Source organism: Macaca fascicularis, chromosome 15 (genome assembly GCF_037993035.2).
Source record: "Macaca fascicularis isolate 582-1 chromosome 15, T2T-MFA8v1.1".
Classification (NCBI taxonomy): Eukaryota; Metazoa; Chordata; class Mammalia; order Primates; family Cercopithecidae; genus Macaca; species Macaca fascicularis.
In genome coordinates, this window is record NC_088389.1 from 64,658,123 (window position 1) to 64,684,296 (window position 26,174).

Here is a 26,174-nt window from a genome sequence, read left to right on the forward strand (position 1 = left end):
AGAAAAGAAAAGAAATACTGCCTTGTAACAATCTGTTAGAGGTGGAAAATAGAAAACTCATCTGCCTGTCTAGTAGCCAGCCTTTAAGATAGCCCTTAATTTTATATGTGTGTGTGTGTGTGTGTGTGTGTGTGTGTGTGTGTGTGTGTGTGTTTCTAAACTTTTTTTACAAAAATGAGAGGACACAGGCCAGGTACAGTGGCTTATGCCTGTAATGCCAACACTTTGGGAAGCCAAGGCAGGTGGATCACCTAAGGTCAGGTGTTCAAGACCAGCCTGGCCAACATGGTGAAACCCCGTCTCTACTAATAATACAAAAATTAACCGGGCATGGTGGCACAAATCCGTAATTCCAGCTACTCGGGAGGCTGAAGCAGGAGAATTGTTTGAACCTGGGAGGCAAAAGTTGCAGTGAGCTGAGATCACACCATTGCACTCCAGTCTGGGCAACAAGAGTGGAACTCCATCACCAAAAAAAAAAAAAAGAGAGTGAGAAAGAGAGACAGGACACTATATATGCTTGTTTCGCTTACATACGAGACCATATGTATCTACCTCATCCTTTTTAATGGTAGCATAATATTCCATTGTATGGATATATAATAATTTATTTAACGATCCTCATGTTTAAGTTGTTTCCACTGCTTTGCTATTCTAAATAATGATGCAGTGAATACCCTTTCATATGTCTTTGTGCAAATATATGAGTTTATCTATTAGATAAATTCCCAGAAGGGGAACTGCGGGATCAAAAGCTATGTGCATTTCACATTTCTATAAAATGGCACTCCAAACGTTTGTTCCACTTTATGTTCTAATCAGCATTATATGAGTATCTCTTTTCCATACCTCTCCTAACATATTGTATAATCAAACATTATTTTTGTCAACCTGAAATGAAAATGAGGTCTTATTTTGTTTTAACTTGAACTTTCTTACTATGAATAAAGTTGATCAGTTTCAAGATAACGAATAAATAGGTTTCTTACTCCTTCTCTAGAAAATCACCTCAAAACAACAAGAAAAATAGAAAACTGCACCTTGAATGAAAGTAGGAAACAGCTATAACCCAGAATCATGGTACATGAAAATGAAAAGTAGGTACAGGAAATAGAAGTGTTCTGGCTCAGGAATAGTACTCAAACTCAGGAGGTTCCAGGATTCCTTTAGAGATTAATGTCATCGAACATCCTAACACTGTCCATTGTTCTCCGTCATCCTCAGATACTGATGTTTTAACCTCTGGCCTATCACCTCAGGACCATAAATGGCTGATCTAGGTATAAGCATGACGTCCATACTTCCCATTCAAGGTCAGGAAGCAAGGGAGCATAAGCTGGGGAGCTGTAAGCAAGTTCTCCTATATCCCATCTCTTATATTAGAAAGAAACTCCTCTCCAGAAGTCCTCCCAGAAAATTTCCCTGTATATTCTTAGTCAGAACTGGGTCCCATGTCCATCCTTATATGTAAAGAAGTCTAGGCAGGGTGTGGTGGCTCACGCCTGTAATCCCAGCACTTTGGGAGGCCGAAGCTGGCGGATCATGAGGTCAGGAGATCAAGACCATCCTGGCTAACACAGTGAAACCCCATCTCTACTAAAAATACAAAAAATTAACCGAGTGTGGTGGCATGTGCCTACTCGCGAGGTTGAGGCAGGAGAATTGCTTCAACTCGGGAGGCAGAGATTACAGGGAGCTGAGATTACGCCACTGCACTCCAGCCTGGGCAACAGAGTGAGACTTTCTCTCAATTGAAAAAAAAGAAGTCTAAAAATTGGGAATCTGACAAAGGGGACCAATTGCTTTGATATCAATTGTTGATTAATAAATCACCCCCAAGTGAGTGGCTTAAAAAACAATTACGATATTATTATCTCTCATTGTTTGTGGGACTGACTGGGATCAGCTAGGCAGTCTTGTTTGGGATCTGGCCACAGTGGTGGTCATATGCTGGTGCTGGACCATCTGAAGACTCACTCATTCACATATCTGATGCCTGGGTTGAGAAGATAAATAGCTGAGGCTGTAACAACTGGGGGTCCTTGAACATCTCACTATATTTCTATGTAGTCTCTCTGCATAATCTTCTGGACTTCCTGCATGGATACTCAGGGATTCAAGGGCACATGTCCTGAGGGAAAAAAAAAAAGCTAGACAAAAGTCATATTGCCTTTTATGACACAGCAACGCTTACACTATCTTCTATTTGTTAAATGAGTCACAAAGATCTGTTCAGTGTCAAGAGGAGAGGAAACAGACCATCTCATGATGATGAAGTGACAAATTACAGTAAAAGCATGTCGGACTATAAATATCGTGGCCATTTTTGGAAAATATAATATGCCTCAATTGGCTTTTAGAAATCACAATTCATCCTGAGGAACTGGGAATTGCAGTGTACTCAGGGTTCTGCAGCTCTAACTAAAAATTAGGGTTCATCATACATTGTTGGTGAAAATGTAAAATGGTGCAGTTACTATTGAAAACAGTTTGATGGGTCCTCAAAAAGTTAAACATAGAATTACCACATGATCCAGCAATTCTACTCCTATGTATATACCCAAGAGAACTGAAAACAGGAACAAAACCTTGTATACAAATGTTCATAGCAGCATTATTCATAGTAGCCAAAAACTGGAAATAACCCAAATGTCAATCAAATGATGAATGGAGAAACAAAATGTGGTATGTCCATATAATTGATTATTCTTCAGCCATAAAAAGAAATAAAGTAGTAATAGGTTCCATAACACGGGTGAACCTTAAAAACGTTGTGTTAAGTGAAAGAAGTCAGGTGCAAAAGGTCACATATTCTATGATTCCATTTACATGAAATGTTCAGAATAGGAAATTCCATAGAGACACAAAGCAGAATCATGGTTGCTAGGGACTATGGGGAGGGTAGAATAGTAGTTGAATGCCTAATAGGTACAGGGTTTCTCTTTGAGAGTGATGAAAATGTTCTAGAATTAGTGGTGATGATTGCACAATGTTGTGAATGTACTAAAACCTACTGAATTACACACTTTAAAATAGTTAAATGGTGAATTTATGACATGTAAATTTTACCTTAATTTTTAAAATACAGGGCACGGTAACTCATGCCTGTAATCCCAACACTTTGGGAGGCAGAGGTGGACAGATCACGAGGTCAGGAGATTGAGACCATCCTGGCTAACAAGATGAAACCCCGTCTCTACTAAAAACACAAAAACAAAATTAGCCGGGCGTGGTGGCGGGCGCCTGTAGTCCCAGCTACTCTGGAGGCTGAGGCAGGAGAATGGCGTGAACCCAGGAGGTGGAGCTTGTAGTGAGCCAAGATCGCGCCACTGCACTCCAGCCTGGGCAACAGAAGGAGACTCCGTCTCAAAAAAAAAAAAAAATACAGGTTCAGTTAGCTAGGATCAATGATTGGCAGCCAACTTTTTGAAGAAGAGTTTTATGAAGAAGAGAAACCCTAGCGGTCTGAAAAACATATTTATTTCTCTCTCATTTTTGAAATATATCATTTGCGTGGTACAGAATTCCATGCTGACACATTTTTCTTCCAGTGCATTAAAGAGGCCACTCCACTGTCTTCTAACTTATACAGATTTGATCAGAAGTCTACTGTAATTCTTATCTTTGTTACTCTTTATATAATGTTTCCTTTTTTCTCACACCACCTTTAGCATCTTTGTCTTCCTTTCTCAGCAGTTCAAATAACATATGTCTAGGTCTGTTCTTCAATGTTCATCCTGGTTAGTATTCTCTAAGCTTCTTGGATTTTCAGCTTGGTATTTATCATTAATTTTGAAAATTTCAGACAGGCATGGTGGCTTATGACTGTAATCCCAACTTTGGGAGGCCAAGGTGGGAGGATCACTTGAGCCCAGGAATTCAAGACCAGCCTGGGCAACATAGGGAAACCCCTATCTCTACAAAAAATAAAAAATTAACTGGGTGAGATGGTGCGTGCCTATAGTCCCAGCTACTCAGAATGCTAAGATGGGAGGGTCTCTTGAGGCTGAGAGGTCGAGGCTACAGTGAACCATCATCGTGCCACTGCACTCCAGTCTGGGTGAGAATGAGACCCTGTCTCAAAAAAAAGTTGTTTTTCTTTTTTTTTTTTTTTGAAAAACCCTTGGCCATTACTTCTTCAAATATTTCTTCTGTTCCATCATCTTTCTTTTCTCCTGGGATGTCAATTGCATATACGTGTGATTGTTTAATATTGTGCAACAGCTCTTGAATGCTCTGTTCTGGTATTGTTTTGCTTTTTTCACTTTTTTCTTTCTGTTTCATGTTGGATAATTTCTATGGAATTATCTTCAGGTTCACTTAATTTTTCCTCTACCGTGGAGGAAAAAAACTACTACTGGTGAGCCTGACAAAAGCAACCTTTATCTATGTAACCATGTTTCCTACTTCCAGAATTTCCATTTTATTCTTTCTTAGAGTTGCCATCTCTCTGATGAAATTACCTATCTGATCAGGAAGGCTGTCTACCATTTCCACCAGATCCTTTAACATATTAAATATAGTTCCTTAAGTTTCTCTTTCTGATAATTCCAATATATGTATCATATATCTAAGTCTGGTTATATTAATTGCTTTATCTCTTTTTTTTTTTTTTTTTTTGAGAGGGAGTCTCTTACTCCATCACCCAGGCTGGACTGCAGTGGCACAATCTCAGCTCACTGCAACCTCTGCCCCCGGGTTCAAGGGATTCTCCTGTCTCAGTCTCCTGAGTAGCTGGGATTACAGGCATCTGCCACTGCGCCCAGCTAATTTTTGTATTTTTAGTAGAGACGGGGTTTCACCATCTTGGTCAGGCTGGTCTTGAACTCCTGACCTCATTATCCACTGGCCAAGGCCTCCCAAGGTGCTGGGATTTCAGGCGTGAGCCACAGCGCCTAGCCTGCTTTGTCGCTTTATAGTGTGGTGATTTTCTCTTACTTCTTCATATGCCTTGTACTAATATTTTGTTGAAAACTGGACATCTGGGCAGGGCGTGGTGGCTCATGCTTGTAATTCTGGCACTTTGGGAGGCCGAGGCGGGTGAATCACGAGGTCAGGAGTTCGAGACCAGCCTGGCCAATGTGGTGAAATCCCATCTCTACTAAAAATACAAAAAAATTAGCTGGGCATGGTGGCAGGCACCTGTAATCCCAGCTACTTGGGAGGCTGAGGCAGGAGAATTGCTTGAACCCAGGAGGTGGAGGTTGCAGTGAGCTGAGATCACACCATTGCACTTCAGCCCTGGCAACCAAGTGAGACTCCATCTCAAAAAGAAAGAAAGAAAGAAAAGAAAGAAAGAAAGAAAGAAAGAAAGAAAGAAAGAAAGAAAGAAAGAAAGAAAGAAAGAAAGAAAGAAAGAAAGAAAGAAAGAAAGAAAGAGAGAGAGACAGAAAGAAAGAAAGAAAGGAAGAAAGAGAGAGAGAGAGAGACAGAAAGAAAGAAAGAAAGAAAGAAAGAAAAAGAAAGAAAGAAAGAGAAAGAGAGAAAGAGAGAAAGAGAGAAAGAAAGAAAGAAAGAAAGAAAGAAAGAAAGAAAGAAAGAAAGAAAGAAAGAAAGAAAGAAAGAAAGAAAGAAAGAAAGGAAGGAAGGAAGGAAGGAAGGAAGGAAGGAAGGAAGGAAGGAAGGAAGGAAGGAAAGAAAGAAAGGAAGGCAGGAAGGAAAAGAAAGAAAGAAAGAAAGAAAGAAAGAGAGAGAAAGAAAGAAAGAAAGAGACAGAGAGAGAGAGAAAGAAAGAAAGAAAGAGAGAGAAAGCTGGACATCTATTGTAAGGGAGTAAAGACTGAGTTAAATCGTTTTTATACCTGAAAATCATCACCCCTTTCCTTCTGCTAGGACTTTAGTATGTGAGTCTAGTAGGGAGCTGAGCTGTGTTTGGTTTTTGTTCTTGCTATGTTACTGTCAGTGCATAACAGGCTCCAGGTTTCTCTAATATTACTTTGTGTTTATGGTTGAGGCTGGTTTGCCAGAGGTTTGCTCAGTGTCATCCTCCATGCTCTTGATGCTATTTCAGCAGTAGACTGCAGTTGTTACTTAATGCTTATTAGCCTGGTTGGTCAGGGTGGGGAGATCCTGTTTTTCTGATTCAGCTTCAGTTTTAGACAGGCACTGTGCCCCTGAGTCTCAGGGCAGGGCCTTCTCCCTGATCCTATGCCACCCCCAGCTGGAATACTTCTGATGGTCTGGGGCCTACAGACCCTTTTTCCAGCTGCAATGGGTCTTCATCTATACGTGATTTATGGCCTAACGACAGGACTTACTGCCCTTTTGTTTCCATAAGGAAGAATCTGGGAAGGGCTTGGTGCCTTTCCCCTCAGCAGCTGCTCTTTCTTTTCCCCAGGCCTGTACCACGAGGTATATTTTTTCAGGACTCTCACACTACCCCAGTCTTTCTTGTGAATACACAGCAAGGTTCGTGGAAAGGACCCTGCGAGTGTGAATTCTCCCTGTACTTGTAAGTCCCAGCATTTCTGTATTCTCATGCTGGGCTACAGTTGGCCTTTAGCAATTCATTAAAACTTTTATCTGGATTCTTACAAGCTCGATGGGAGGGGAGTGGGGGAGTCGGCTCCAAATAAGCAAGTGCACATGTGCCACATCTCCGTCAAGATGTCTGTCCTTAGATTAAGGTTAATTGGGTTGACCTAGAACTTCATCTTGCTGACAAATTCAAGAACAGTTGTGAATTTGCAGAGTGTCTTGTGATTTCTTTTCTTCTTGTATGTGTGATTTCTTTTGTTGTAAGAGTGAAAGTAATGCTACTTCCAACTTTCCTTTCTCAGGAATCCAGAAGCCCGAGAAACCCTGCTTTGTAGTTAAATCTCTGTTAGATGTACTTCAATGTAATTCTTAACTAACACAGATTCTAACTTCATTCATTTATCAAAAATAATGAAACCATGAGTACCTGAAGAATTAGAACTTTTTTATAACTTCAGGAAGGGATAAACCTTTCTTAGTGTGACTTAAAACACAGAAGCCATGGTCGGGCACAGTAGTACATGCCTGTAATAGCAGCACTTTGGACGGCTGAGGCAGGAGGATAGCTTGAGACTAGGGGCTAAAAACTATCCTGGGTAACACAGAAGACCCCCATCTCTACAAAATAAAAATTAGCCAGGTATGGTGGCACGTGCCTGTGATCCCAGCTACTAGAGAGGCTGAGATGGGAAGATCGCTTGAGCCCAAGAGATCAAGGTTGCAATGAGCCATAATGGCACCACTGAAATCCAGCGTAGCAACAGAGTGAGACTCTGACTCAAAAAAAAAAAAAAAAAAAGACCCACAGAAACCATAAAATAAAAGACTAATAAATTCAACTACATAAAATCCAAAAATTTATGTGTGGCAAAAATTCATCATAAATATCAAATGACAAACTGAGAAAAAGTATTTCTGATACATATATAGTTAATTTCTTAATATTAAAAAACACTTATACATCCACAAGTGATTTTTGCCCAATAATCTGTGAGCTAAGAATAGGAAAAGATATTTCACAGAAAAGAAACAAAAAGGTGATTATTGTAGCTTCAAACAAATTTATAAATATATAAAATACAATTTTTCACTTCTCATATCGACAAAGATAAAAAATTTGATAATATTGAGTCAACAAGCATAGGAAGACAGGCACCCTTACAGAGTTTTGGTGAGATTGCCAATTCATACAATTGATAGGCAAGTATGCAATATCAACATTTAAAATATACACACCCTTTGACCCATTGATTCAACTCTTAGGAATTTCTCCTAGTTATATACTCACACCAGTGTACAAGAACTTATACACATGAGGTTCATGTCAGTGTTATTTGGCAGAACAAAAAAACTTTAAAGAAATATCCATGGATATAGGATTGAAAATAAGTTATGTTATAGTTTTACCAAAGAAGACTGTACAAACATTAAAGAAAATTATATACAGGAGATATATTCATAATAATTAATAGTAAAACAAGAAAAGGGAAAACAGTATCTAGCATGTTTCTATTTATGAAGAAAATATATCAATTTATTTATGCTTCCCAGGCTAAATTAATTCTGAAAGATACATGAGTATTGAGGAAACTCTCCAGGAAATTAGTTTGGGGGGCAAAGATTTCTTTGTGGAGTAATACCCCGTAAGCACAGACAGCCAAAGCAGCAAAAATGGACAAATGGGATCATGTCAAGTTAAAAACCTTCTGCACAGCAAAGGAAATCAACAAAGTGAAGAGACAACCCCAGAATGGGAGAAAATATACTTACAAACTATTCATCTGGAACTTACAAACTATTCATCTGGACAAGGAATTAATAACTAGAACATATAAGGAGCTCAAACAACTCATTAGGAAAAAAAATCTAATAATCCTATTGAAAAATGGGCAAAAGATCTGAAAAGATATTTCTCAACAGAAGACATGCAAATTGCAAACAGGTCTATGAAAAGGTGCTCAACGTCAGTGATCATCAGAGAAATGCAAATCAAAACTACACTGAGATATCATCTCACCCTAGTTAAAATGATTTTTATCCAAAAGGCAGGCAATAATGAATGCTGGCAAGGATGTGGAAAAAAAGAGAACCCTTGTACACTGTTGGTGGGAATGTAAATTAGTACAGCTACTATGGAGAACAGTATGGAGGTTCCCCCCCAAAAAAAAAAACTAAAAATAGGCTCATGCCTGTAATCCCAACACTTTAGGAAGCTGAGGTGGGAGGATCACCTGAGCCTAAGAGTTCAAGACCAACCCAGGCAATAAAGTGAGACCTCATCTCTACAAAAAAAAAAAAAAAAAAAAAAAAAATCCAAAAATTAGCTGACTATGGTGGTGCATTTCTGTGGTCCCAGCTACCTGGGAGGCTGAGGCAGGAGGATTGCTTGAGTTGAGGAGGCTGAGTCTCCAGTGAGCCATGATCACACCACTGCACTCCAGCCTGGGTAACAAAGCAAAAACCTGTCTTAAAAAAAGAAAAACAAAACTAAAAATACAACTACTATATGATCCAGCAATACACTGCTAGGCATATAACCAAAAGAAAGGAAATCAGTATGTTGAAGAGATATCTGCACTCCTATGTTTACACAATAGCCAAGATTTGGAAGCAAACTAAATGTTCATCAACAGATGAATGGATAAAGAAAATGTGGTACACATACACAATGCAGTGCTATTCAGCCATAAAAAAAGACTGAGATCCTGTCATTTGCAACAACATGGATGGAACTGAAGAACATTATGTTAAGTGAAATAAGCCAGGCATGGCAAAATAATTTGGCATGTTCTCATTCATTTGTGGGCGCTAAAAATTAAAACAAGTGAACTCATGGAGATAGAGAATAGAATGATGGTTACCAGAGGCCGGGAAAGGTAGTGGGGTGGGGTTTGGGGGTTTGGGTGGGAGAAGGGCAAATGGTTAATATATACAAAAATGTATGCAAATGGTTAATGTACACAAAAAAAGTTAGATAGAATAAATAGGACCTAGTATTTGATAGCACAACAGGGTGGTTACAGTCAACAATAATTATTATACATTTTCAAATAACTATAAGTGTAATTGGAATGTTTGTAACACAAGAAACGTTAAATGCTTGAGGTGAGGGCTACCCCATTTACTCTGATGTGATTATTATGCATTGTATGCCTGTATCAAAATATCTCATGTACCCCATAAATATATACACTTACTATGTACCCATAAAAATAAAAACATTTTTTAAAAGAGAGACACATGATGAAGAAAAATAGGAGGAGATAAGGATGAGAAAGACACAGCTGTACACCTCTTCTGCCTTTTAAATTTTGTGCCATGTATAAGTATGCTTACTTTAAAAAAAAAAAAAAGTCTTAGGGATTGAAATAAAATAGATACAAAGGCCCTCCCTCCATCAAGAGGCCTCTATCCCTGATCCTCCAATCTTTCCCACAATTGCTCTCCAGTCCACCCTTCTGCGTTCTGCTAGAGATACACTGCATTTCTTATTGCCAAATGAATTCTATGGCCCATTCCCTAGTTTCAGCATGAGCCGGTAAGTTTTTCTCCCACCAGGAAGAGTCTTTTTACCCACAGCCTGCAATGTTAAACTTAACTTCAACTACCCAGGAGCCCTCTCTGATGGCCATGATCCTCACTATGATTTCTCTTTTCTGAAATGGAATGTTTGTGGCCCGAGCCTTATAAATGAGTATAAAAGTCTACTTGTACTGATTGTTGGCTCTTGCTTTGTATGAATTAGTCTTGTCTTTGAACTACATTTTTAAGTATCTTGAGAGCAGAAAGCCAAGCTCAAATGTCTTTGTATTCTCAACACTCCCCAGCTTAGGGCTAAGCACATATTGGGTGCTTACCACATCTGCTGGGTGGGCTGAATACTGAGGAAGGACCAAATAGCCTCTTCAGAGATTTCGAGACCAAAGGTTTCTTGGCCTGAGACCACCATTACCAGAGCAAGACTCGCTCAAGGAAATTCAGGAATACTGGGAATACTGAGGTATTGGAGGCATATCACAATATCTACAAAAGCTAAGCAGGTAAATCAATAGTCTGGCTATGAAAGTAATGGGCCCTGAAGCGGAATTGGAAAACACATGCCCTGCCTAAAAATTTATGAAATCCAGATTTGAGAAAAATAAACAACAACGAAAAAGACCTCCTCAGGCAAACGGCATACATCCAACCGTGAACAGCAACTAGTCACTTGTGACCCACAGTCAGAAGTGGCCGCTAACCCATCTCTGCCAGCGTTCATCTCCCTCAGCATGAACGTGCCTCCATGGAAGATAGCATTTACAATCTCTCCCAATGTGCTAGGGTAACAGCAGTTCTACAATTCAGTCATCTGCAAGCTTCAGACCACACAGACCAGATACATACGACCACTTTGGCCTCTCCCTACTACCCTACCACATCAGCCATGGTCCCCTTCCTGCTCCTCTGTTACTAATCACCCATTGCCTGAAACATCAAAGATCTTCATTTCCAAGCCATAACCAGACTCCACCCTCCCTAAATTCATGTGTTTTCTCAGGTATATTTCCAAAACAAGTGGGAGAGTTAGTGGAGGTTCCTCTGGCCTAACCACCCCTTCTCATAAGGTACCCCCTGTGCCAAAGCACTCAGTTCTCTGAGGATAGGTGACCATACAGTTGTGAAGGAGAGAGCTGAGCCATCAGGCTGGTATAGGGAGTAGAGAGTGAAGACGGACTAGGAAATAGACACTGCTTGTGGCACCTTCGGTGCTAGGCTCAAAACACCCTCATCTACAGACTGAATCACCACATGAGCTTCCCTACTACATGTGCCTTATGAAACAGGAGGGCTTTGTGATGCAGTCCTAGTTCCATCCTCTGTGAGGTGGACATGACAAGGCCTAGCACTGGGAGTCATTAGGCACCAGAACTCTGAATGCCCAGATATAGGGATGGCTGATCTCATGCTAATGAGGTTTAGACCATGTTGAGTCCTACTTTTGTTCTGTGGGATGTTGGATATCCCTTATACACCTATGGCTCCATCTTCATCATTATTCTAATCATCTGGCAAGTGAAAAGGAGCCACCATGAATTGAGTTCGGAACCTAAAAGGAGCTGCTGCCGGGTAGGGCTATGATCCCAACTGAATTAAGCCTCAGATAAGAAGCTTATAAGTTCTTAGCATCCCCCCTTACAATCCCCACCCCACAATTTTTATAGCGTACTTTCAGTTACCTTTGTGTAATACTTTTCTTCTCAGAGACTATAATTCCTTACCAGGCCCTTCCCGCAACATACTCTGATTGAAAAGCCAAGAACCTCTGTATTTGGCTTGGGTTGAGAACTAGATAATATGGAGTCTATTTTGCTGGATCTCAGAAGATCTCTGAATACGGGGAATTTTTCTGGTTGGCAGGCTTCATAAGCAGAAGTTCTTTTATTGTTAGAACCATTTACCCTTTCTTCTATTCTGCTTTTCCTCCTGTGTCATCCTCAGCATCCAGCAGTACTTCTCTGGGAATCAGATGGGAGATAGAGAAATTGGAAAAGCCTCCAAGTGAATCAGAAATAAGCAGAGAAGGAAAATGGGGTAAAAAGGTGGAATAGGCAAAGGAAATCCAGGAGAGTATATAAAATAGATAGATATATTGAAAGGGAGTGGAAAATGTATGTAAGTTTTGTCTCATTTTGGACATGAGAAAGAAAATGGTGTCCCAGCTTCACATTCTAATGTTTTTGTCTTTTAAGTGTCACCAAAAAGTCAGGCAAAGAGCTAGAGGTGCAGCATCAACAGGTAAAGTTCCAATCTCTCCTCTGACTCCCTTCCACTGTGGGTGTTTCCCATCAATCCTGTCCCTTTATGATCCCTGGAGCCAAGAGCCAGGTGCTCTGCCACTGAAGACTCCAATTCCCCAGACTGAAACTTCCATGGGTGGGAAATCATAACTCGAGAATGTTCCAAAATCCTGTACCTCAATGCCCTGGAAATGAAGAATTAAGAAAGTAGAGCAGATGTTCTTAATTGTATAACTTACTAGTTTTATGACCCTGTGGAAGTCATTTCATCTCTCATTCTTATCCACAAAATGAGCAAAACACTGACAATCCTGCCTCATTCACATTGTGGTTGTAAAAATCAAATGAAATTAGATATGGGACATTGTGTTATAGTGATGCTGTACTCAGACATGCCTTAGAGTACTGACTTTTCAGGATGGTAGTCTTTTCTTGGTGAGAGTCAAAGGCCTTACTATTCAGCTTCCTATAGGATGCCTATGAAATTATCCCATGCCATGTAACACTGTCTCCTCGTTCCTCAGTTAGGAGACGTTCCCAGGAAGAAGCTGAGAAGCCACAGAAGCTGCTCTCCATCATTAAAAGGTGATCTATTGCTCTTTGCACTCTATCAACAACCAGCCTGGCCTATGATGATTTCTTGATTTGGCCTGGGGCAGGACTAAGGAGAAGGATAATGGCTGGGAGGGAGACATACACAGTGGAAGCAGGGACACTGGTTGAGAGGGTTGCCAGGAAAGAGTGTGGATCACGTCTCAGGAGGGATGAGCTGCCCAGTTCAGCTCTGTGCTAGGGTAACAGCAGTTCTACAATTCAGGATTTTACTAGTGCATAATTCATAAAACATATTACATGAGGTGCACTCAGCCATGAGATAAGTTACCCAGCTAAGAGAATGGGTTTTGAAAAAGGAAGTCATCCTTGCCTTATTCTCTTTATACTCTTTCAAGGGAATAAAGCTATACCCTTTCAAGGGAAAATACCTGACACTGGCTAGACTCTGCTGACATGACCTGCTCTGGTTCTGTCTTTAGTGAGGCCAGTACTTGGGACACTCCTTAGACAGGAATCTATTATTTTATCCTCTCCTTAAGAGCTCCAGAGAACAGGACTGGTTCCTGAGAGATGCTGGGTATAACATTAGGGGTACCAAATACCCCAGAATGCAGAAGTCCCACAAGGACCTCATTTCCCACAGCTTGGAAGTACTGAATACAGGCTTTGGATTTCTTAGCCTCAAATGAGACTGGTCTGGGTTCTAACTGGTGATGTTCCTGGTGATGCCCCATCAGCTAACCGCCTGGCTCCATTCTCCTAGTTCAGCTTTTCAACAAGGTCAACAGAGAAATGACTCCAGCTCCCAGCCCTCTCTGAGGGCCATGCCCTCCCATGGGTTGTCTGAAGGCTTGCCCAACAAGCTCCAGACCATCAGCCCAGCCCACCACAGCTTGCCAAATGGCATTTTCTTAGAAAGGAAAGTAGAGAGGTAGACAAGAAGATGGTATAGGCCCCAGGATTTTCAGGACTGGGAAAGGAGAGTGCCAACTCTAGCCCACACTCTTCCAAGAAGGCAGATGTCACTCCATTGTTAATTTTGCTGTTTCCCTTCCCAGCCAGGGCTGGCTTCCTCCGGAGGGAAGTGTGCGGCGAATCCTGTGTGCAGATCCCTGCTGCCAAATCTGCAATTCTGTGGCTCTCGAGATTCAGCAATTGCTGGCGGGTGAGAACAACCAGATCTCCCTGACTTTATCAGGGCCATTGCAGGGCTCCTCTTGCCTAGAGATGCTGTCTATGTCTAGTATGTCTTTGGATGAGTGTCTGGAGTTTCGTTCCTGGCACACCAGAGAGCTTTCACTGGCATCTGTAACTCCAACACTGTCACAATTAACGGATCAAAAATCTTTAACCCAGTCAGCTGCCCAGTCAACGTATGCAGATGGCATACAAGATTACTGGGCTGATCACCTCCAGCTAGGGCAGGAATTTCAAGTGCCAGATGTGCTCCGAGGCCCAAACACGATGGCTTCTTTAAGATTTGAGGAGCCAAGGGCTCCACTGAACCAGGAGATGATGCAAAGCAACCCCAGCCTTGTCCAGGGAAACCAAGGCCAGCATCACTTGAATTCCCAGGACTCCTTGCTGTCTCCGAACCCAGAAACCCTGAACCCGACGCATCCGATGGCCTTGCATATGGTCCTCCCTGCCCACCTGCCATTTCTCAGTCCTGAAGTGCTGAGGCTTCTTGAGGTACATGTTAAAAAATGGGTGCATTTCCAGAGGTGGGGGCTCCCCAGACGAGTGGAGGAGTCCCTGAGGCAGCTAATGCCAAATCCACCATTGTATTACCAATCTGGAAATGACCAGCCAGTTTCTTTCAACCTGAATAATATTTCTCAGGTCTCTCTTCGTGGATTTGAGACCATTTCCCTCCAGACCTGGTGTTCATGTGGGGCTGGCCAGCCCATCCAGACCTTCTGGGTTTCTGAATGGTCCACTATGAACCCAGAACAAAGACACCACTGTCAGCAAAGCCCAAACCCTATGGCTCTAGCCTTGCCCTCTCCAGCCTTTAAAGCTCTAAGTAGCCCCCATTCACTGTCTGGGGGACAAGATAATGACTCAGGGAGTGATCTCCAGCAGAAATACAGCCAGCTATTCTGTGGGCTCCCTTCTCTGCACAGTGAGTCCCTGGTTGCCACTTTCATGGGATCTCAAGGCCTCCCCAAGAATGGAAAAGTGCCCAAGCCCCCCATGAAGGATCCTTTTCTCTTCAACAAGCTCTCCTTCCCCCAACTGCTCCCTAAAACTTCACCCCAGTCAGCCCCACACTCTTCCCCACTTTCCCCAAATTGGGTGTCTCCATCTGACCATCAACAAGCTCAGATCAATGTCCCATTTCTAACTCTGGCCGAGTGTGAAGCCTTGGAGTGGCACCTGCTACAGAGGCAACTCCAGCTTCAGTGGGGCTGGCCAGCTGCCCTCCAGAGGTCTCAGCACACCCAGTGCTTCATGCAGCATGAGCCCTGTTGCAAAGCTCAGTCTCCTGAGACCATGACAACTTCCCAGCCAGGGAAGTCCATCTCAGTGCTCACCAGGGAGCTACTCTTCTTCCCGGAGCATGCCCGGAAGCTGCTGGAATTCCACATCCAGAAACAGTTGATTCACCATCGCTGGGGCCTGCCTCAGAAGATCCAGCAGTCCATCCATTTGCTCCTTACCTCCACTAACCAACAGACTGTGTCCTACAGCAGCACAGCCCTAGCCAATGTGAGCATCCCCCAGCCTGTAGCCCTAGAAGCCAACGGGGCTTGTGATGTGCTGTCACCCACTGTGGCCCCAGTGTCCATCCCCATGCCACACTTGTTAACCCAGGCCAAGGCAATATTGCAGAACCACATGGACTCCAAATGTGGACAGATCCACCAGGGCAAGATCCCTGCCTGTGTACATAGGTCCAGGGACTGCAGAATTCCTGGGGTCCTGGCAGTGGCTCCTTTACCCTGCATTCCCGAAAGCCAGGTCCTGGAACTGCAGGCAGCAAGTGACCCAGACCTACATCACAAAGTTATGCCCTGGATGCCAACGACCCTTGATCAGCAGCAACAGTTCTTACCAGGTACTGTCACTCAACACCCTAAGCTGCTCCGAGTCTTGTCCGTGGAAGCCATTGAGAAACTGGAGACAACTTTACGGCACAAGTATCTGGCCTTCCTGTCGGGTCTCCCTGCTCTGTATTATGTGGCGCTCTCCAGGGCCCTGGCCCCGGCAGTCACTAGCCAATCTGTCATCACAGAGATGGTGCCTGCGCCTGTGGAAATCCCAGCAGAGCCTCTGACTCAGATGGTTTCATTTGAAGAACAGTGTATAAGCCTTGGGCCGTGCCCTCAAGGCAACAATGAGACTTGTACAGACGTTGCAAAAGAATTCCAGTCTGTAGTGCCGGTAAAAGGAACAACGGAGACGCTGCCTCTAGAAAGCCAGACACAACCTGCTAGCCCCCACTCACTCCAGACACATATCTTGACCAAACTAAACTTCCACCTGAGAAAAAAGGCCCTAGAGATACAATGGGGAATTCCCATTAAGGCAAGGGAGTCCAGGGAACAAACTGCTGCAGCACCAGAGAATATATCCACACAGAAGTCTCTTGAAAATCTAAACCACCAAGGGGAGGCATTGCTCCAAGAACTGCCCATCCCACCAGACACTCTTCCTGCCCCTAATCCAGAATGGGTTCACCTTAAGGAACAGCTGGCCAATGACTTGAAGGCAGTGCAGCAGAACCAAAAGCAATCTAGTTCCAAAGCAGTACCCCATGGTTCTGCCCACTGGGTCTCCAAGATCTCACAACCCAGTGGGGACATGACAGAGACCCACATGCTTTGTGTTCGGGTGGAGGCCAGTGTGAACAAGCCCAGCACGGAGGAACCCTGGGGCCCTGAGCCCCAAAGCCCTGACAAGAGCAAGGACCCAGCCCATGTCCCCATGCTAGCAGGAAAGAGAGAGGACCCAGAGGAAACCAAAGCAGCCAGGGACCATAGAGAAGGGGATGAGGGGTTTGGGCACTCCTCAACCAGAGAAGAAAGATGCCCTGCTGAAGACCAGAGGCCAGCAGGGATGCTTCCAAACCAGACACCCCGAGGCTTCTGGAGATGGAGCCGTAGCTTTCATCTCGCTGATCCCTGTCAACACAGCTCCCAGCATCACCCTCAGCTTAAGCTCCCACAGCTACCTCCACGATTCCCTGGGGAGAAAGAATCTGACAATGACCTACAAGACAATCAAACCGAGCTAAATGTCATCCTTGAATCAGCGACAATTCCTGAGAATGCCCAGACTGTGGTACCCCGGGCTTCACAGAGTCAGCCTTTCCTGAGCCAACCAACTCAGTGTAAGCCCTTGCAGGGCCAAACTTTGCAAGGCCAGGTTTTACATGGGCAGGTGATGCCAGCCCATGCACAAAAGAAGCCCAGCCTTCCAGAGTCTAGCTTGAGAAATAAAATTAAATCTTTTCTGCAGCGTATTAACCCCAAGACAAAAGGCAAAGGGCATGAGGACTCCATGTTCTCAGCTGCAAAAGTGGCCAAAACCAGAAAAGAAAATGTTGTAAAGAGCCTGGCTCCAGCCAAGAGCCCTGTGGGGAGAAGTAAGACAGAGAAGCCAACAGGGTACTCCAAGGCCCAATCTTGTCCTTCTGAGAAGCTGGTGGGCCCAGCCTTCTTGGATGGTCCCCAGTCTCTAGACAATAAGCTCTGGCTACACTCCAGACAAGCTGGCTCTGCCTCAGCCCCGGGCCACCCCCGCCACTGCCCTCGTCACTGTCCTCGAGAGGCTTGTGCCACCAAACCAGGGTACCCACCCTAGCTCCTGACCCTCATTTGAGATAGAAACATTGGTCTGCTCAAGGAGAACACGCAGAGCCATGAAAAAGAGTTTATAGGCTCCCCAGCTGCTGCAGCCCTCCAGAGGACCAGTATTGTCATTTCCATAAATGTGCAGGTGGGGCAGGGTGCCACCAGAAATACACTCTATATTTCTCAGCAATACGTTGTCTGTCTGCTTCTTGTCTCCGCTGTATTGTATTAAGGGAAGGTGTGAGGGAGGCTAAAAAGTCCTTCCTGTCTAGGGAAGGAGCTTTAACTTACGTTTCAGATGAGTCACCATTCCACATCAAAGAAGAAAAGCCCTTATCTAGAGTGCACTGAAGCTAAAGGTCATGCTTGATTTCTGAACATTTACCATCCATCCCACCAGAATATTTTCCACTGTCCCATAATTCCAGGGCCTAGGAGAGTAGTGAATGCATAGTAAGACCTTATATTAGTTGAATCCAAAGTCAGGGTTGTGGAGACAGACAAAGCATTGATCATTGTAATGGGGCTATGAGGTGTGTGGTAGTGCCACAAGAGGAAGTAATCAGCTGGTGAGGAGGAATCCACAATAAAAATTACTTTGAGAAGCATCTTGTTTTCAACAATTAAATATTTGAGGGCTTATTACATGCCAAGAACTATGCAAAACACAACCACGAACATGACACAGGCCTTGACCCAGTGGAGCTCATGATCCCATGGGGTCGACAGTCTATTACTCCCAAATTGTCCAGTCAAATTATAAACTTGAAAGTCCAATATTCATCTCAAACGATACAAAAATAAACAAACTGGTTTTCTGCCCTTCACCACCACTCAATCATGCATACCAAACCCACTCTATTCACAATATTTCTCACCTCAGTGAATGGTAGCTCCATCTTTCAAGTTATTTAGGACAAAAACAATGGTGTTATCCTTGATTGTTTTGCTAACCCACAGTAAATCCTATATCTCTACCTTCAAGCATGCATCGAGAAAATGCCCACTTCTCACCCTCTCTACTGCTACCATCACTCCAGTAGCATCATAACTAATCTCCCCATTTCATCCTGAGTCCATTCGACCAACAGTTTATCCTCAACACAGAAGCCTGATGGTCCTCAGGGCAGGTCCTGGCTTCAGATAATACACAGAGAGAGAGATAGAGAAAACCATGCAACTGGATAACACACCAAACAACTAAGTGTAAATGGAGACATCTAACGAGTGGGCCCTGAGACTCTTCTATGTTAAGAAACTGGAAAGTAAAGGAGGGACTAGTAAACAGAGGAAACTGACAAGCAGTAGCCAGTCAAATGGAAGGAAAACAAGATGAGTGTGTAATACTAGAAGCCAAACAAGAAAGTTTTTCAAGGAGAGATCAACTGCATGAAAAGTTGCCAGTCAGCCAACTAAGATGAGGAGTGTTAGATTTAGCCACACAGAGATCATTCATGACCTTAAGAGGAGCAGCCTCAGGTGAATGATGGAGATGAAGGTGTGACTGGAGTGGATTCAAGAGAGAGTGGATGGCTGGGCGCGGTGGCTCACACCTGTAATCCCGGCACTTTGGGAGGCTGAGGTAGGTGGATCACCTGAGGTCAGGAGTTCGAGATCAGCCTGGCCAACACGGTGAAACTCTGTCTCTACTAAAAATACAAAAATTATCTGGGCATGGTGGTGTGCACCTGTAATCCCAGCTACTCAGGAGGCTGAGGCAGGAGAATCACTTCAACCCAGGAGGCAGAGGTTGCAGTGAACCCAGATTGTGCCATTGCATTCCAGCCTGGGTGACAAGACCAAAACTCCATCTCAAAAAGAGAGAGAGAGGGAGGAGGAGGGAGAAAATGGAAAGACAGCAATTAGTGTCAGAAAGGGTAATATAAACTCCTCAAGGAGGTCTGTTCAAATAAAGATACAGAAATATGAGGCATTAGAACCCAAAATGGCTTTTCCAAAAAGACTGGAGACGTAGCATGGTGGATGTTAATGGAAAACATCCAGTTGAGATGGATAAATTAACGACACGGGAGCTCAAGGGGAGAACTGCTGGAACAATGTTGTGGTGCAGAAGTGAAGGAATTGGATGTTCCTTAGGGAGGGTCCTGGCTTCAGTCCTCAAGTCCCCAAGTTGACAGGCTGACTTTAGCTAAAAATACAGAACTTCACTGGTGGTAGAGAGAAGGTGGAGTTAATGAGGGAGGACTTCATGGATTAGAAGAAAGGATTCCTCCACATATAAGGGAGTGTGGGCAAAGACCCAGAGGGATGAGTGAGGAGCTGGGAAGGGACCATGTCTGTGGGAAGGGGGAACCATATGGAGAACCAAAGCTGGAAAGCTGGAGGTGGAGAAAGATTCTGGAAGTTACCATGGAAAGTTTCTGTTAGGTCCCAAGTTCCCAAGCAGTTGGTTGTGAGTACATAGGTGGGTGAAAAAGTGGTCAAAGCTGCTGCTGATATCTGTGCAGCAGGTGCTCTTGGAAGACTGCACCAGCAGGAGAGATCACAGAGAAAGCTCTAAATGCATGGAGCCTGTGCAAGAGCTTGAGGCTGGAGATGGAAAAACAGGGCAGGGGTGGCATCCTAGTGCTCAGTGAGGTGAGGAACCAGGGAGGTTATATGGGTGGGAGGAGAGGACAGGGAAGCAGGAAGACAAAGAAGCTGCCCTGAGAAGATGGAAGGGACATAGATTTTGGATAGCTATTATCCCTCAGGAGCTGGCACCTCTGCATTCCCCTTCTGACCTACCACAGAGGAGCCAAGAGCTGGGAAAAAGGCAGGAAGTTCTGTGACTTCTTTATGACATGTTTTGAGGGACACTGGGATGCCCCTGGTTCCTAAGGAAACCCAGGATCACTCACCATCTCATCACTAGGAGGAGGTGATGGCAGGACTTGTTTCCTCTGACAGGACCCCAGCATTTAGCACAATGTGTCCACTGCTTGGATACAGAAAAGCCAGGATAGAAAGAAGCATGGATGTGTCCCTGCTCTGAATGCTGATTCTGTGCCTAAGGGATGGGGGCCTAGCCTATACATGGTCCCCAGGGCAGAGAAGCACAAGGTCCAAGCCTGCTGAACCAACATTCAAAAGGTGTTTTTCTAAAGCATCCCCAAAGATCAAAGGAGGTCTTGTGACAGGCACATCCTCCTTCCCTGGTGGGAGAAGCGCAGGCAGCCACACAGCTAGAATAGAGGGAGGCCCAGAATGAAGGGAATGGACTCAGGAGGGTCACAGCAGCATCAGGTAGGAAGCCAGGGGTTAGCATGCACACATCCTGGTTTAGGGTGGATCAGGTCCCTCCCATGGTTCCCTACAGGCTCCCGCCTGCCTGAGGCCAGCATGGGCTCATGCTGCTAACTGAAGTCCCATGACATAGAACTGGGAGCAAAGATGAGCTGGAACTGATACCTTCAGGATTCTGAGTTCTCAGCAAAGTCGAGAGCTAAGCAAAGTCAGGGTCAGAGCCTATGATTCATGCAGGATGCTGATGGCGGATGAAGCTTTGCTCATCCCATCCCATAACCCCAGCACAACCCCACCTTCTATCTTCCCCAGGGTGAAGAGAGGCAAGAAGCAAAATTCACATGTAGAGTACAAACTCAAGAATTTACCACTTCAGGCCAGGCGCAGTGGCTCGCACCTATAATCCCAGCACTTTGGGAGGCCGAGGCGGGTGGATCACTCAAGGTCAGAAGTTCAAGACCAACCTGGCCAATGTGGTGAAACCCCCATCTCTATTAAAAATACAAAAATTAGTTGGGCATGGTAGTGTGTGCCTGTAATCCCAGCTACCCAGGAGGCTGAAGGAGGAAAATCACTTGAACCCAGGAGGCAGAGGTTGCAGTGCCCTGAGATCAAGATCATGCCACTACACTCCAGCCTGGGTCATGGAGGCAGACTCTGTCTCAAAAAAGAAAAAAAAAATTACTACTTCAGATTTGGGGGTACATGCTAGGAATACATCAGTGCTTGCTTGAGGTCTTTGGTGAATGGTGAATGGCCCCGACCTTCTAGAGCTCTTCTCTTGGGCTTTCCAGAAGGGCACTTCAGAAATGGCTAGAGAGAATTTCAGGAAACCTACCACCAGGAGGAGGGTGGCTGCTCCACCACATCACTTTTGTTCAACGCTGAGTTGTTGAGGGAAGGGACCGTGGCTGCTTCACTTCTGTACCTGCTCACTGCAGCCCAGGCAGGGAGGGCAAGGAACACAGGGTGAACACAGGAATAGACTCCACAGAAACACTGCTTCCTGCACCATGTGGGAAATGACTGGGCCTCTGCTGCTTAACCAGCCAACCAGGGCTGAATGCTCTGTCTGGCCTCTGGAGCCCATGATCTAGGCCAGGCCTGCCACAGATGGAAGGGCCAGAATAGCCCCTGTGTCCACTGCAGGGACAGAAGAGAAGAAAGGACTTTCTTGAGTTCAGGTGGGAATATGAGAGGTAAGCACAATGCAGGCATGTAAAGTGCTTGGGGACACAAAGACCAGATGCCTCACAGGGCTGACCAGGCTTGCAGAGGTCTGTGCATTCTCATGCCCGAAGACAGTGAGGCCAGGACCCTGGGAAAGCATGGGGAGGGAGAGGGGGGCCTGGGAAGGGGCCAGTGAGATCGGTTTCCAGAAGGAGGGGTGGGTGCTGCCAACTGCCCCCCTTTCCTGCCTTGTCCCTCTCCTCCACTATAAACACTCAGCTAGTGGCTAGGCAAGTAGCATATTAGGGGATTTCCAGAATGTGTCACTTCCAAGGTCAGGCCTACTACAGAGGCCACAGGGGCAGGTCCCTGGGCAGGCAGACTGACCCATGGGAATTCAGACGGCGGGAAGGGAAGCCCCCCTTGCGGTAAATAGTGCTAGCAGCTGGAGTATGTCAGGGGAGGTGGAAGATACAGTAAGGGGCCAGGGAAGAATCACAAACACACAGTCAAAGACACATGGACACAGACATCTCACCACACAGGTACATACGGAAAAAGACATAAGTCAACCGTGCCACTCAGAAACTAGTTCAGAGTAAGGACAAACATGTCAAGGAAGACAAACACATGGACTCATGAACACCCTGCGTCAGACATGCCCGAGCAGACACAGGCACAAACACACATGCAGACACAAAGACAGGTTTGCACACAGAACCCATCTCACAGACCCACAGGCACAAATGCAGTCCAAATCCATCCTGCAAAGCCCGTCTCCTCCATAAATCCTCTAGGCTACCTCACACCAGGCTCATCTCTCCTTTAAACTCTAGTTTGTCATTTCTGTCCCATTGCTTGTCCTTTAATAGGATAGTTTTGGATTCACGTGCATACCCCTGGTCTCAACAATGTGGCTGTGTGCTCTTAAAGAATGTCAGGGTCAGGAAGAGAGTCCACTGCCCTCTTCAGCAGCCTCATCCTTTACCTACACACCCATCACCCTGAGGACCCCCAATTTACTGCTGGTGCCATCCTTGAAGGGTCCTGACTCTCAGACTCTTTGACATAGCAAACACAAGGGAAGAACAAACCAGGTAGACACACTTAGTCCAGGTTATCCTCGGGAAACCGTGGAGAACCAGGTCCTGGTTCTTCAGTTAGAAAACCCTTACAGAAGACATGATCTCATATGTAGCTCTAGCCTAAACTTCATGTTAACCACAATCTCAACCTTATTGACCATAGCTCTAAACCCAACTCCAACCCCATTCCCAAAGAAAACTCTAAACTATAGTTTTTCAAGTAAGACTCTGGGATTAACTGTACCCAGACAGAAAATGCTGGTGGGTGTGATCCAAAAATGTTTACATGGCCAAATAAGTTTGAGATAGAAAACTGATCTGCCCTCTCCCCAGGAGCTGAATGCCTCCCTCCCCTAGTTGGATCATAGTTGCAGGGGCCACTCTGTACCCCTCAACTGTAGAGGTCCTGGAAAACAGCCAACAACTTGTCATCTATATCAGATCAATACCACACGTTATGCAGAAGCCTAAGTCCCTCTCCAGACTAGCTTGAAAGCTTACAACCAGGCTGGGTGCAGTGACTCGCGCCTGGAATCCCAGTACTTTGGAAGGCTGAGGTGGGCAGATCGCTTTGAGCTCCAGATTCGAGACCAGCCTGGGCAATATGGTGAAACCCCCTTTCTACAAAAGATGTACAAAAATAAAATAAAATAAAATAAAATAGCTGGGCATGGTGGCTTTTTGATGTGAGCCACATCAAAAGTCCCAGCTACTTAGGAGGCTGAGGCTGGAGAATAGCTTGAGTCTGGGAAGCGGAGGTTGCTGTGAACTGAGACTGCACCACTGCACTCCAGCCTGGGTGACAGAGTGAGACCCTGTCTCAACAAAACAAAACAAAATAAAACAAAACAAACAAAAAAGGAGAGAGAGAAAGCTTAAAAGCAACCTCCAACACAAAATTTATCTCCTTGGATTAAGATCATTTAGGATTTAGGTTAAGATCTCCTCACTCTTAATCCAAATCCTAAATGCAAACAGTGCTCTACTCCAACCCTAACACAATCCTCATCTAAGACACACCTATTTCTATCAACAGGAACCACAAACCCAATTCCAAACCCTACTTTAACATCACCATGATTCCAGCCCTATCCAATTTGGAACCACAACATCAATGCTGTTCTAAGCATAATACTAACTCTAACCCTAACCCTTGGTAGAGCTACACATTGATGAATGCATGCAACTACACTAGACACACACATTTTGAACACTTATGACTCCCAGAAACTGAGAAGCTCCTTCAGTAACAGCTGCACAGTCCACAGGGCATCTTATTTCCAGAGGGGTCAATGCTCCCCTGGGAACCCAGGAGCAGCAACGCACCCAGACCCTTTGACCCTTGTTGGATATACAGGCCCATGGGCCCCAGCCCACCCCAATCCTATTCCAGGACTTGCCTAGCCCTTGAGCTGAAATTCCCGCCATACCCCTCCCTGGCTCTTGCCTGCCAAGCTGGGAGCATCTGCTGCCCTGGAAACCCCACCAGGCAAGAGCAAACGGGCCTGAGACTGAAGGGAATGTGGCCCTTTCCGATCAGGGGATTTCCAGACTCTTGCAACACCCACACCTAGGATGTCTACTCCAGGTGCCTGTCCTAGAGAGGTAATGGGCCTGCTGAGGTAGGTGTGAATAAGCACAGTTCCTCTCCCGCTTCCAGGATCTCAGTCTGGTGATAGAGTGTGTTAGAGCTGAATTCATCATCACAGGTAGGGCTGAAGTCAGCCATGTGTACCTCCCTTATCCTTCACCCCAGGTGCCAGTGAAGCATTCCTCTGCACCTAGGCCACCCCAGAGGTTGTCACACAGTACCCAGGTTCTCTCAGGAGCTCACCAAGCCAATATCTTCACCCAGAGGACTGGAACTGTAGGTGGAGACCCATATCGCGGATGTGCTGCCATCTGAGTCTTTGTGTCCCCTTCCCCAGGCTCTGCATCCAGCCTGGTCTGAGGACTGAGAGAAGCTTGGGTCAAAGCTGCAGGCTCCAAATGCCCCAAACCCAGCTTAGAGTTTAAGTGGGGCTGTGGGGTACAATGAGCCCAGACCAGCAGCTGAGGGCAGAGGAATGGCTCGGAAGGCTTGGGGTCCCAGAAAAGGGTAATGGCTCTCTCATCATCCGAGCTCCTCACTCTCTTCTACCCTGCTTCAGTGCCTCCCTCTCACCACCCCCGTCACCAGGTCCACTCACAGACTGGAGGCAGGGTAGGGGCTCGCTATCCCGTCCTCACTCTCAGGGCAGCTGTTTTCTGCCCTGGATTTTGTTCAGCCAGGTTTCTACCTCCAGAAAAGCCCCTACTTCTTCTTTCATTTCCCTTACGGCTCCTAACCTTGATTCTAAGCTCCAGGACCAAGCAGACAGACCTCAGTATCTCCAGGATGGAACATCTCCCTGAGACTGCTCTACCACTGTGGGCTCAAGTTCACAGGTAGGGGCTTAGGGTTGATACCTAATCAACCTAGATTCCTGCATCTAGGAAGACCAGGCAGGGCTGGGACCTAGGGGGCTATGCACACCATCTGACACAACAAGAAGCTTCTTTGATGACACGAATAAGGGTAAGGGAGACAGGCAGGTATCTTGGAGAAAGAGCAAGCCTGAACTTTTAGGAAAGAAAAAGGTACAGCCCCCTCCTCTTCCCTGCCATCTCCCTTTTTTTCTATAATCTGTGCCAGGCCAGAAAGTCTCCTCCTCCAGGGGAGGTAGGGGGCATCACTTCAGCTTTCCTTTCCTCAGACCAACTTTGTTCCCTTTCACTGGCTCTGTGTCAATCTAGAGTGTGAGATGGGAGCAGAATAGGCCCAAGTGGCTCTCCCAGACCTACCCCACCAAATGCTTAGGATTACCTGCAGAACTTTGTAAAAATACACATTCTTTGGCTCTATTCTGAGATTCTATTTAAGGCAGTCTGGTGTGTTGCTTCTAATTCTGTGTTTTTAACAAGTTGCCCAGGTGATTCTGAAGTGCAGCCAAGTTTGGAAACAAACTAATATAATATGACTTCAGAATTATCTACATGCCCACCTCTCAAGCCCATGCTATTCTATCTGTCTGAGAATTCTTCAG

General features: G+C 45.1%; 2 protein-coding genes across 4 annotated transcripts in view; one reads left to right on the top strand and one right to left on the bottom strand.

The window, feature by feature from the left end:
• PHF24 (PHD finger protein 24) overlaps nt 1-26,174 on the bottom strand; it is a 294,972-nt gene that overhangs the window by 212,552 nt on the left and 56,246 nt on the right. The window lies entirely within an intron of this gene.
• Nucleotides 11,369-17,798, top strand: SPATA31F1 (SPATA31 subfamily F member 1). The gene is made up of 4 exons (XM_005581446.5): nt 11,369-11,583; nt 12,207-12,252; nt 12,779-12,839; nt 13,868-17,798. The coding sequence occupies exons 1-4, from the start codon at nt 11,440-11,442 to the stop codon at nt 17,616-17,618; spliced, it is 4,002 nt and encodes a 1,333-aa protein (XP_005581503.3). The 5' UTR covers nt 11,369-11,439; the 3' UTR covers nt 17,619-17,798.